The 13,813-nt window shown below is 37.6% G+C and overlaps 1 protein-coding gene across 1 annotated transcript in view; it reads right to left on the bottom strand.

Annotated features, from left to right (window-relative positions):
- The window catches only part of DOK7 (docking protein 7), a 59,251-nt gene that overhangs the window by 36,615 nt on the left and 8,823 nt on the right, over window positions 1-13,813 (bottom strand). Inside the window, exons 5-6 of the mRNA XM_066317431.1 lie at window positions 9,008-9,127; window positions 1,484-1,591 (exon numbers count right to left, since the gene is read on the bottom strand). Coding sequence (XP_066173528.1) covers window positions 1,484-1,591; window positions 9,008-9,127 — 228 coding nt within the window. The remainder of the gene's footprint in view (window positions 1-1,483; window positions 1,592-9,007; window positions 9,128-13,813) is intronic.

Genomic DNA, 13,813 nt, shown 5'->3' with positions numbered 1-13,813 from the left:
TAAAACACAATCAAGACTCAAGCATGGCAAGTATGTACAAACAGGAAGGGCCCTGAGATTCCATCTGCTTTTTGTAAGTGGAGCTGCCGTCAGAAAGCCAGAATTCCTGCAATAACTCATAGCCCCACAGGAAAAATAAAAGGCAATGGTATGTTACCTTGCCATAACCCTCTGGAATATCATAACACTCTGGAACATAATGCATTCAAGCCTAAATTTTTAAGGTTTATGCACCAAGTTCTCCCCTTTTCAAACTTCATTTTACTTTCATACAGTTAATTGGGTTGCTGTAGCAAAATACAATCATACATCACTGTACAAATAAAAATAAGAATAATACTGTTATAAAAACGTTTACATATCTATATACAGAAGTATCTTCTGTGATTCATTTATGCCTATATTGCAAGATTTTTATCCTCAATGATAGTTGCAAGAAAGTAGTAATTACCTGTTAAAATGCCTATCTAAGACTGAATATGAATGAAAAAAAATTAAGTATTTGCATGAAAAGGCACAAGGCCAAAACAAGAACAACACACAAACAAAAAAATACAAAACCAAACAAATACAAAACTACCTTCTGTAGCACACACAGAGTTCACAATGTTAGTTTTTTCTTTCTTAATAAAGCCAATGTGAAAACAAAAGCAAAACTGTATATGAAGTTGGGGCATGATTTCTGACCAGAGGATTTATATATCAAGTCTCATTTATTTTCTATTCATTCAGTTAAATCTAGTAGTTATGTGCTTATTAAGAAAAACCTCAGGAAGTCTCACTGGAATTCAGACACAAACCACATTACCCAGCAGTGTCTAGGCCAAAGCAGCCATGGACATGTATATAAGCACATAATTAAACTCCTGAGGATCTCCACAGGGACATATTTTAGGCTTGTAGGCTTTAGACTCAAGAGCAAAGCAGATGTTTGGATGATCTAACTTTGGCTATTAAACAGTTCAAATGACAGTTCAGGCATGGGCCCTTTTACAAATCTAGTGCTAGATACCAATTCTACTTTGATATACTAACAACTCCAGAAAAGGCATGTACAGATAGCAGTGGAAAGCACAGGAATCCTACGTTTTACTGCAAAAATCTGCTCTAAGCCTGATGTGTGAACCATAGAAGTGAGTCCATCTCACAGGCTGCACTGACTAAGGTACTTAAGCAGATTTGATGCAGACAGCTCTTTTTCAGTTTTACAGGCAAAAATTCAGCAGGATTCAGCATCCTGAATGGTCTTCCTGGGTTAATGGTGTTTCATTCAAAACTCTGTCTGCTGAGTTAAAAACCTCCAATCTACATCAAAGGACTTCAGACAATGCCTCACAAGAAACATAACAAATCAAATGTCTTGACCATTTCTCTGCTATTTTTCTTGTAAGCTCCAGTTCTTGTAACACAGGCCATATAACTTTTAAAGCCTGGGCAGGAGGGCAGATAATGTATTTTTTATTTAACTAAAAGTATTTCTTACCTCCACTACCTTGGCGACTTGTATGGGACAGCAGGCTCAAGCGCTTTTCTAATTGCAAAGCTTCATGAGCTAATCTTTCTTCTGAATAGGCTGGGTTTGTACTTGGATCTTTAAAAAAAGAAAACAGAAAATGCATAAATAAATAAAGGAGGTAACACAAATAATAATAATAATAATAATAATCTTTAAAAAAAGGAAAGAGACAAAGACATTCTTATGTCTTAGCTTGAAACACTGACTGGAAAAATGTATGGGGCGATCTGACTTTAAGCACATCCTGGACATGTGCTACATAGTAAACTGAAATTAAGTGTCAAAGATTTTCAGAGATTACACCCAGTGCCTGTAAGAATTACCACCAGGGGCAGAACACTGAAGAGCAGAGCACCAAAGTCAATAGGTACAGAAATAATTAGTATCCAGTAAGTCTAAAGGACTTGAAAGCTAATTTGACCCACATAAAATCTGTCCTGAATTCAGTGGATTCAGTGGGAATTTCAACATTCAGAAAGACCAAATTTTTCACCCTAGAAATTTAAAAATCTATATCATAAAGTCAGAATCACAGTGATTAAACTAACATCTTCCAATCCAGATTATCTATAAGACTTGTTTTTCAAGTTGGATGTTCAGAAGGTCATTGAGAAATCAGAGAAAAAATGAGCAACCTGGTGGTTTTCTGTCTTCATATTTAATACAAGACAAGTCAGGATGATATAAACCACTTCTTAAATGTACTGTCATGGATTTTCCCCATAAATTTTAGTGAGTTTGCCATTCCAGCTGAAATTATTTCATTGAAGGCAGCTCATTATATTCCAAAAAAAAAGTAGACCAAAAGTTAAACTGAATGTGGAAGAAGTTTCATCAGTAAAACAGGCCAGTTTCCTCTACATCATTTTATTTCCAGCAGGCACAACAATAAAACCAGATGTTGGAAGTAATCATAACCATTATCCAAAGAGAAACCTTATGGATTCCTTCAAATAGCACTGATGAGTGTGTCATGTTCAGCAGTTGCAGAGGATATGGTCTGCTAACTTGTTCATCATCAGAAACTTCAGTAATTCTTATTAATACACAAGGAAAGAATTAATGACAGCAAAAACAAATTAGCTTCCTCACAACTGCTGCTCTTGCATATCTGATCAATTGGGCAGTAGAAGCACACCACAAAAACACTAAATCATTTAATAAGGGGAGGGGGAAGGATGAAAAAGCTATACATTGTTGTGATTGAGTTAGTAAGACAAAAACCAGTTAGAAAGATGGAATAAAAGTTTCATTTTCACCCCAGGTCTTTTACGTTTAAAAGACTTGGGTCTGATATTGTCAACACAGCAGTCAAAGCACGCTCATAATCAGGGGAAGGAGCACTGCCAGGTCAGCTGAAGCTCCATGGCAACTTCCTACTTTATCAATTGCCCCAAGGAAAAAACCGGCCACATCTCTGTTCCCTAACCATATGCACTTTCTGGCCTGTCCTAGGTAGGAATAGAAATTACAATGCTAAACTTTCTAACTTTCTTTCCCATGTCAAGGAGGCTTCCATCTTTGGCAGTCTGCAATCTTGGTAAGATGAGCAGAAAAACCAAGATACACACAATCCATCTACAACAACATACATTAGAACCCAAGGGTGTTCTAACAGGGACAAGGCAACAATGCCCATGACAAACAGTGTCTGTGACCTCTGTGTCTCCCAGCTCAGACAGTGCTTGGCACACTTCAGACTTGAGAAAATAAGACTGTTTGATGTGGGTTGTTAGGTGTCCATTCCTATTTACACTGCAAGACAGCCCACATTTGGCACTGACTAGTTCAAACCTGTGCAACTGTTTACTCAAAAGAAAACACCCCAAAGCTTCCATATGGACCTCTGCCAGAGGAAAACACAATTGGCCACCAGCACCTATGCTGCAACTCAGGCAGGTCCATGCAAGGATCTGCTCAGTAGCATACAGTGTTACAAGCTGCTGCCTATTTTTTAATGCCCTCTGCTCCAGTTACTCTGCTGTATCTAGTTTAATGCCCTATGTCCAAAAAAGGTCCAAGAAAGATGTTCTACGAGCACTCTGAGTATAAAGTTGTCCAAAAAAACCCCAAACCTGGTCAAACAACTCCTCTTGTAAAACTGGCTTATAATAAAATACAAGATGGGGTAGGAGGGAAGTTGAAGTCAGAAAGTTTGTACTTCACGTGTTCAATTGCTTCCAGAAGCCGAATTCCCTATCAGGAGATACAGAACACACCAGCTTTCACCCAACACCACAAAACCTCCAAGCATACTGTCTGTCAAACAGAACTGGTAATTTTTTGGTTAAACTTCCCCTTAAGGATTGCCTATGGATAAAACAAGTGTATAAAACACGTGCTCATAGTTATGTGCTGCAAGCTCACATTGCCCAGTTTTGTGGAAAACTGAGCAGAAGAATCCTCCTCAGCAAGTTCTAGGAAATACCTAGAGAAATAACTTCAAAACCTGACAAATGTATACAGAGTCTAAGTTTTAGATAATTATCTATCAGTCTTACCCAAGTCTTTGTTTCACCTTTAATCTTCTCTGCTAATATGCCGGACTTCTATGGAAAACAAACACAATACTATTCCCCAGAAGTAACTGATCCTTATTCCAGTATTTTTGGTTACAGATGATCAAGCTGTAGTCAGGATATTTTCCTACAGGATCAGACTGAAGTCACTGGCAGCCACTTTTTAGGGACCAGTCCTTACTGGAGTGCATAACCTGTGACCTCTCATGAATGCTGTTGTAATAACCCTTTTCTAAGATTTTTAGGCCATAATGCTACAAAGTTTTTTGGCATTTGTTGGCATCATCCTCAACCTTTTGCATGCCCAACACACAACCGCTAAATAACTGTGTGGCAATTTACCAGTAACTTGGGGGGACAGAAGCAGCATGACCGGTACTGAGACAGCTGTCCAAGGAAGTTCCAGCAGCTTCTGCCCACACAACATCCGAAAGCAGCTCCAAGAACAATAAGCACCTTCATTTCCCAAGCTCTTAACAAATGTATCCTGTCCTGTGATTCACTCAGGTCTTTCAATTAATAAATTTTTTTATCACTTTCCAATCAAACATGGATCCCTTGCTATTAGGAAAATAATCTTTTATGTGAGGCAGTCATCGAAATTTCGTAAACGATGCTTTGGGGCAAAGGGGAAGGATTATATCAAATTTAGCTGGACTAAAAATGCCTCTGCTGGAGATTTTATTTTTACATTACGTTGGTGGGTATTCATTAAAGCCACATCAGCTGCTCATCGTGGGAGATTTTGAATACTTTGGTAACATACGAATAAAGTGTCACAGTAATTCAAAGCTCCAGGGTTGTTCAATAAGCACCTGTCAGGAAAAAATGTATTGTATCCAGTTCAGTCAGCAGCTACCTAATTGAGTATATGCACCTTTAAAATGCAACACTGGTTAATTACTTTCTTAAATAAAATTAAATAAGTTAGGCTGAAGATCTCCCTTTTCTTTCTTTCTGTGTATCTGTAGGCACATTTGTAGATCAGGCCTGGACCCTCACCTTCTTGCTAACATCTCCACACCTTGTAAGATGCCTGGAGGATTGAAAACATGTCCTAAAATTTGAGGAGGATCCAGTTGGTACAGATACTGCAGAAGGCAGCCACAGAGCTGTCTTGCAATGGCCAAAGGTGTATCAAGCTTCAACAAAGAGCATCAGATGGATCCTCAGCAAGCAGCACTGTACACTCTCCAGTCAGCCACAATGCAGCCTGAAAAAGCTTCCAAAATTAAAAGAGAGTATCCAGACTATTAAAATTACACCTGAGGTCTTTCCAGACTGCAGGACTAGACTGGCACAATCAGATGTAGAGTGTACTGGTCTGCCCACTGATCAAAGATATCACTGATGGGCTCTTGGGCTTTTGCTGTGTTCAGGTTTGGCATTCAACGTGGATCTTGCTAGTGAAAAAAGGAGTTCAACATACACCTGATAAACATTTCTCAAATAATAAGCATGCAATTCAGTATAGATTACAAACCATGCAATCAGTGATTCATTACTAAGTCCATATCTAGACTTCTGTCAAGACAGAATGTAAAATTCTCTGGACTTTTTTCTAAATATCTCTTCAAGAAAAAAAAGAGATCATGCTAGTAGCCAGTTACAGCAGTTCTCTTCCAACTGGTAGCTGGGGAAAACAAGCCATCCAAAGCCATCACCCACCTGAGTATTTTATTTAAAATATTATATTTCTTAAAAATATCTAAAGATACCTATACCTACCTGACTTTCACATTCCAGTCTTCTATGTCTTTGGGGGTGGTTTATGAGACCTGATCATGCAGTTTTTAACAAATCAAAACTCTCAATCTGCTAATGAAGATACCAATAGGACTATTTTGGTACAATTTTGAAAAATTACTGGACCCCCAAAATAAGTAGGACAAGTAATGAACCATAAAATAATTAATGGTCTTTTACTTTTCCAATTTATTTTGGATGTACACATAATAGAATTATTTTTTATTGCAAGAATAGTAATTTGATTCATTTCCAAAACATCACAGAATAATTCAGGTTGGAGGGGATGTCAGGAGTTCTCTAGTTTTACCTGCCGCTCAAAGCTGGTCTGCTGAGAGATTAGACCAGACTGTGATAGCTTGCAAGAGTAAATCAAGTTTATGAGTTCCACTGCACTGGATTTTCATTGCATATTTTATAGATGACATCATAAAATACGTACAGCAATCATATATCTTTGTGAGAACATCATGCTTATAGAGAAGTGAGGTACAGTTTTTAAAACTACAATCCTGAAAAGAAGATGTGAATATTGTCCTTGAGCAAATATCCCTTGCATGCCCAGTCTGCAAATTCTGTTTGGATACTGGCTAATTTACATTTGTTTAAGAATCATCCGGCAAGTAAGACAATTGGTCACTTTTCAGTCCTCTTCAAACCCTTCTCTACCATCTCTTATTCATTTCATACGAACACAAATATTTTAACACCCCTTTTAACCATATTGTTGAGCTGTTTATACATGAAACAACTGGCTTCATTCATTCATCTTTTCTACAAAGACATCTACAATAATTGCGTAACATCTATAGATTATATTTGTGCTGTGGGATTTGGTGTCCAGCACTGTCACTGTGATTGTTTTTAGCATATCACATTATTTCTCTGTACATGTGCCCTTTGTGTGTTTTCCTTGCTTAAAAATACCACAGTGCTTCAAGCATATTTCATGTTTAAGTTAGAAAGGTACAGGCAAAGGCAAGATGCCAAATTCAAGTAGCAAACTGTGAAGAGAAAGTTTCTCTAAACGCTTTCTTAAATTGCACAAAAGCAGAATATTGCATATATAAAGTACAGTTGAGGCTGTGTAGCATTCTGCACTGCAGTAAATACACACTACATAGACAAGACGTTTCTTGGTAGAATCTCCAATCTGGAAGTTTTGATCTAGTTACCTGAAGTGTGCAGATAATTAATCTGTTTACAAGCTGATGCTTTCAAAGGTTGAGTGAATTTCAATACTTGGCACATGGTGTGCAGCTGGTAGACTTGACCTTTTCAAGCAATACAGTACATTCTGTGTAACAACATACTTGATAAGGAAAATTAGTTTATGGATGAATCACCAGAACTGTACATGTGCGTGTGCCTTAAACAGACCTGTACAAGCTTCTGCACGGGAAAACAAATAACAAGGAACATAAAAAATATCTTTTTTTCCCAAAGAACGTGTACATAGGGAGGGACAACAAACTGGGAGAAACAAGTGTAAAATACACAGGAATGAAAGTTAGAGGGCTCAAGGTAGCTTGGATAAATAAAGGCAGAGGAGTCTGCAAGCACATAAGCACAATTCTTGACAAAACGCTTCTGTCCAGGGAAACGAGATGAAATCAAGCGGATGAGATTTTAATGGCAAGTACATCAAGCACCAAAAGAGAAATGAAAAGACCTCAGGAAAAAGACCTTCTCTTACAAAAAACACCAAATACTCCCCAGGATGTTCCACATCCACTTAATCCACCTCGGTGAGGTCAGAGCTCCTGAAGGAGGGATGAGATTGTGGTATGCGGCACAACAACCCACAAACATCAGAAGTGATAACTAACATGTGAAAGCAGATTGACTCCTACATGTTTCTGAAAAATGAACCTTTAAAGATTGTTCTAAAATTAAAATAGTAATTCAAAAAAAAAAAAAGGAAAAAAAAAAAAAAAAAAAAAAAAAAAAAGACAACAGTATAGCTGTTTGTAGGCTTAATTTTTCCAGACAGAAATTTTTGTTACACGAGAGCTTTAGGGGCTGTATATATGTGTGTGTGTGTATATATATATACATACACATAGTTTTAGATACGCAGAAAAATGTGTTCAGAAGCAAAGCTTTCAGTATAAACACTGATTTCTGTGTTTCTGTTGTTGGGCTTTTTCTGTTTGCTTCTTTTTTTAACACTACAGTTAATTGAATGCAAGCATATATCATCACACAAGAATGACTTTTTTGTCTACTACTCTGCTTGATTATTTAATTTACTGCTGCCTTACAACATAGGAAAGACAACATCAACTAAGCCTTGTGTTTACTGCATTTACTAATTTTTAACTAATAACTATTTTTTCATAATTTATTTTCACAAGCTTCACATAATCTAATGATCTAATAATCTAAAGATCTAATCTTTTCCAACACATTTCCTTCCTGCAATTATCCTAATCTTATAATAGCAATAAAACTCTGCCGAATGCTTATTAACTGCCTAACACTTACAAAAACTCTTTGCATTCCACAAATCCCAGCTCATCCTCCACCACTCTTTCAACCTATTCCTACTGTATTCCACCACCAAATCACAGACAATTTTCTGCAATTTTACTTCTACACTTTTTTCCTGTTTGACAGAGTCTTTCTGACTTAATACTGTATTTCACCTGCTGAAATCAAAAGGCAATAGGCTTTATTATGATGCCATCCAAACTCCAATTTGTATATTGCAGTACATACAGCATTTACCATGAAATAGGAAAAGGAATTTAATCCTCACACATCATGAAAAAAGCTCAAGTTGAAAAACTTAAATGTGATGTGGAGGCTTGACAAAGTTTTGTAAGGCTGACAAGACTTAGAACATTGCGTTTTGGAGAAACTCAAAATGCTCCAGAAGTTAGTTTTCCATTAAACTACCAAAATAGCAATGCAGACATGGATCCAAGTTAAATGTTTAAAACTAAAAGTTAGGGTTCCTTTCAATTCAAATTGCCATCTTTTAGTACTGTTAAATAAGAGAGGGCTGGAGTTAGCAATATAGCCAGAAATATGAATGAGCCAGAGCAGCAGGGGGATACTGAGTATGTCCCACTTATAAATCTGTACAGTGACATTTCAGAATGAAAACCACTTTGCACTCTGCACACCCTGGGTGTCTGCAAGCTGTTCTTACACCAGCAGAAGTGGGTGAGAAACGACAAGTTCCTACTTCACTTGGTTACTCTATACTCCCTGTATTAACCTGGGAGCACTGGACGCAAACCAAAAGGGCCTTTGGTCGGGGAGATGCCGCGGACGATGCAGTCGAACAGGAAGCTGATCTGCTCCCCTTCAGCACAAGAGAGGAAAAAAACACCAGCCCCTGCAAGAAAGAACAACATAAATATGTATGGTTTTCACCTGGAAACACTAGAAATATATTTAGCCGAAGATATTTATAATGTAGCAATCAAAAGAGTTTTAAGTGCAAGCCATTAAAAAAAATAAGTCAACAAGATATTCTCCTGGGAAAAGAAATAAAAAATTCACATCAGTACACACACACTATACCACAAACATACATATACGTTCAATAGCTATGTAATAATTTATGTTTATTTTAGGCCATTCAGGCATTTAGAGTAATATCCCAGAATCACAGAATGGCTTGGGTTGGAACGGACCTTAAGGATCATCTAGTTCCTATTCCCGAAAGAAGATATTGTCACCAGCTGTCCAAATCTTTTATTCTTATTTACCACCAAAATTCTGTAGGTCAAACTTAGCTGTGCAGGAAGTGTCAAGGGTACTTAAAGTGTCTTCAAAAGAATGAACCAAGTTAATTCTACTTTGACCAGTTTTAAGCAAGAGAAGCTTTTTATATACCAACAAATTAGAATTTGGTTATATTGCTGGATTATAGTATAAATTCTCCTAGACTAAGTCCTATGTGTCTATTATTAACAGAATGTAACAGAACTCCACAGGTTGTCATCAGATCTTTACCCTTTGCTCTATTCTGATATTTGCTTTCCATTCATTAAGAATAGCCCCAAGCAAAATTAGAATGAGAATCACTAAATAAACAAACAAGTTATGAGCTCCATGACACATAGCTACATGAACAACACAAAAGACTAGAAGGGCTCCACAGAACATTTTATAAATTGTCAGTCTAAATATAAATCACATCAGGAGAAAAAAATCTTAAAACATCAGACAAAAGACTACCCCAGCAACCAGCAATTTCAGGGAAATAAAAGTTCAATACCTGACAAAAAGGGAAATTAAATCAGTATACAGACCTCAAAGAAGTGCTGCCACTTCACCGGAGCCAAGCATGCTAGAAAACTCCTAAATCAAGTCTTAGATCTGCAGACCGTTTTGCACATTACTGTCCTTGTGACTCAGGCCCCTAACTGGACATATATTTGACTTCTGCATGTCTCTAGGCTATTCTGAGTTGCATATGTGTTTTTCCCAATTTTACTCAAAGAAGCAAAGCTGATCTTGACCAGTGACTGCATCCCCCTCACTTTCCAAACATATACCCGGTCATATCCAACAGGATACTCACATTCCACTTAAGCAATGGATACACTTTTGACTGCTTGACAAAGGGTTGTGGGATTCAAACAAAAAGGATAATAGAGAGTGGACCACAAATCACAATACCTATTTGAGTAAATTAGGTACAACCAGCAAGCTGTAAACTGACCTCTCTAGGAAAAACATATTCTGATCCACACTCTTTTGTCATTCTCAATTTATGTGACATCTAGGTCTCTGCCAGTTCTGCTGAAGTCTATACAACACATTGTTAGAGGCATCTTCATAACTTGATTTGTCACTCCACCACAATTGCATCTCTTCAGATCTTACCTATCAAGAATTCTTCAGCCAAAGAAACACGAGCACACCGTAGCTCCAGGATCAGAGGCCATCTAGGAGGCTACAACACTAATCACACAGCCTGACAGATATGAAATTTCTACTGCTGACTCGCATGTGGTCTTGCCCCATTTCTCCTCCCCAGGAGATGCCAAAGTCAGAGAACATTGTATTAGGATAAAAAAATCCTGAGTGCAATGTATTTAGGAATTAATTGAAATTCAGCTTCTTCTTTGAGCTGACTTCTCCCTGAACAGAGTCTACATGAACATGACCTTTGCATTCCATGCACCATAAGCAAGCAGGATATTGGCACAACATAGCAGAGGGCATTTAGGTCTCAAGCATAATGATATACTATATGCCTTGATAATTCAGCAGAATCCTACACCTCCCTGTTGCCACTCAGGGAAAAAAGAAAAAAAAAAAAAAAAAAAAAAAAGAGTCCCTAAATGTTTCTGTACATAAAGAGTACATCTGGACCACTTTGTTCTTTTATAACCTTTTTCAAGAGTTACTTAAACTCCTAAGAGGCTCGACAAGCCTTTGACTTTAATGGAAACAAAAAAAGTAAACGTGTGCATGTGAGCTGGCTGCTTAACTCAAAGGATTTTTTCTGCAAATAACTATCAGCCATTTGGAAATCTCAAAACCAAATGTGATGACCTTTATATAATCAGTGCAAAGAGTGTATGTCCATGTAGATATGAATGTGGATACAAATCCAACATAAAAATACAATAATTTCTCTGTAGATTCCATTATTCATATAAGCACCTTAATTGCTGACTCAGAGAAAACATTTTCTTTCCAGTTTTGGTAGGCAGAACTAGATTGCAAGGGAAGGAAGAAGTCTGAGGGTCCTTGCAAAAAATATCAAGTGAGATGGATGAGTAGGTAGGGCTTAACTGAAGCATACATAAAAGCAAGCCATTAAATTTCTTTTCTACTTTCTTGAGAAAACTGAGAAATTCACTACTGGAAATTACATATCTCAGTCATGTGTTGGAAGAGGTTTGGTGCAGAGGCATTTAGAAGCCAAAGAATGTGTGGTATGCATCACTGTAATACCATGCAGCTGTTCCCCAGACTGAAAGGCTCACTCAGCTCTCTCCATGGTCTATGAGACTTGGTGAAAAGCAGCTTCCAACCACATGCTCAAGACTGAGACACTCAGCCAGTCCTCTGTGGCAGTCAGCAGTAAAGCATTGTACAGTCCCTCAAACATTAAGGACAATTTTCCAATTTCATAAAACTTCCAAGTACTACTTAATCTTGCCAATGTTGATTTTAACTCATTGTATGAAAAAAAAAGCAAACCCATGGGCAAAAACACTTCCAAAATAGCCAAAAATTACTTCGATCTCTGTAGTGTGTGTGAAAAGCAGGGAGGAAGAGTCAGTCCTTTCCCAACTTCTACCAGTTGCCAGACAATACTAGAGGCTGAAGCCTTTTAGCTGCAGAACAAGTAGGAACCACAACAGCTCATTCCATGGTAATCAGCATGTACATTCCAACCCTGGCCTTGAGCAGCCCCCTCCAGAGAGTGTCTCACACTGCTCTTCTCTCTGGGGAAAATGACAGAGTATTTATTATTGCTAACTAAGATATGGGCACGACAACTAAAAACAGACAAACAGAGAGAATGTTAGTTGTCTGCAGTAGGCCAAAGTAGGAATCAGCACAGAATATCTGCATATAAACAGAAGTTTTCTTTTAGGCAACCCAAGATTTTTCAAAAATTCCAGATCTTGCCCCAGTTTATCCACCCTTACTACTTCTGAATTTCAAATAAATGCAAGAGGGGAAACAAGAAAGGAAAGGAGGAGGAAGTACCAAATTTTATAAAAACATCAAAACAATCACAGAAATACTCCTGCTTATTCTGCAATTACCATTTGTTCTTTCAAAGGGCATTAAGGGTCCTACAAGTTCCTTTCTTCAAGGAGATGCTGTCAGAAAATATGAGGCTTAAAATCAGGCTCTGGCAGCTAATCCTGAAGCACTTGAACATTAGAGTGTCTGAATTCTCATGGTGTTAATGTGCCCTTTTGTCACCCTACTTGAATTTTTTTTTCACAGTGACCTCCAAGTGAAGATTCTCCCGGCAACTGGTCATTTTAACTGGTGCACACTAATTGAGCTGAGAACTTGGGAAAGTGAGAGGCTCAATTTTTTCCAGCCTGTTCTTCCATGTAAACCTCTCACTTGACTGCTACGCCAAGACACCTGCTTTCTTGAAAATGGTGTGTGACTAAGCTTCAGTTACAGAGAGAACAAAATTTTGGCCCAGGAAATAACTTACTGATGCTGCAGACAGGTAAAAGATGTTAAAGAAAGGCTTTATGAAATCAGGCCTTGCTATGCCGAATTGCCAAAGCCAGCCTGTCACTTCTTCTAAGTGCAGCCAAGTTACTTCCAAGTTCCCAAGCGAAAACAATCTTGGGTATGAAGAGTTCATTAACACAACAACCTGTTCTTGGGGAGAAACACAAGTGAACCTGCATAAATATTAGATCTGTTCCATGAGAATCCACAAAAGACAAATGTAAACAACCTGAATCTTAGCACATACACACCAAACACCACCTGACCAGAAAATGAAGTAGTAAGGAAACTACCAACCAATGGGTGTTGCACACGAGGTCTATGAAAACTGTATGTTACTTGAATAAAGAATTGACTTTTCTGCATGAAGAAAATGGAGTCTCAGCTGATTTATTACAAAAATTTGCATCTTTCAGAAGCAGAAAATATATTTTTCAATCTCTAGCAGTACAATTGTGACGTGAAGAGCAAGAGGAGTTAAAAATGTAAATGCTCTTCTTCCTATTTATGAATAAACTTCTGTGAAACACCTTGAAAATGCACATAGATTTAATGTTTGAAATCTCAGCATTATCTCAGATGGTTTCCCTTTTCCCGGACTGAGTACCAAAATCTTTGGAGTTGAATTAAACATGTACTAAGCAACAGAACATAATTAAGTATTTTATATTTATAAAACTTTTGTGAGGATGCAAGAAAACTAAAACAAACTCGTATCCTTTTAGATCTCAGTTCTACCATAGGTAACACCCAAAAAAAGCTCTGCTTCAGTTTGGGGCTTTATGTGGTTTATTATGGAGAGGAGAGGCAAATCGAACCACAAGATTATTGGTTCCTTTTAATTAGATAT

This window comes from Sylvia atricapilla, chromosome 4 (assembly GCF_009819655.1).
Source record: "Sylvia atricapilla isolate bSylAtr1 chromosome 4, bSylAtr1.pri, whole genome shotgun sequence".
Lineage (NCBI taxonomy): Eukaryota > Metazoa > Chordata > Aves > Passeriformes > Sylviidae > Sylvia > Sylvia atricapilla.
This window is presented reverse-complemented; position numbering and strand designations above follow the sequence as displayed.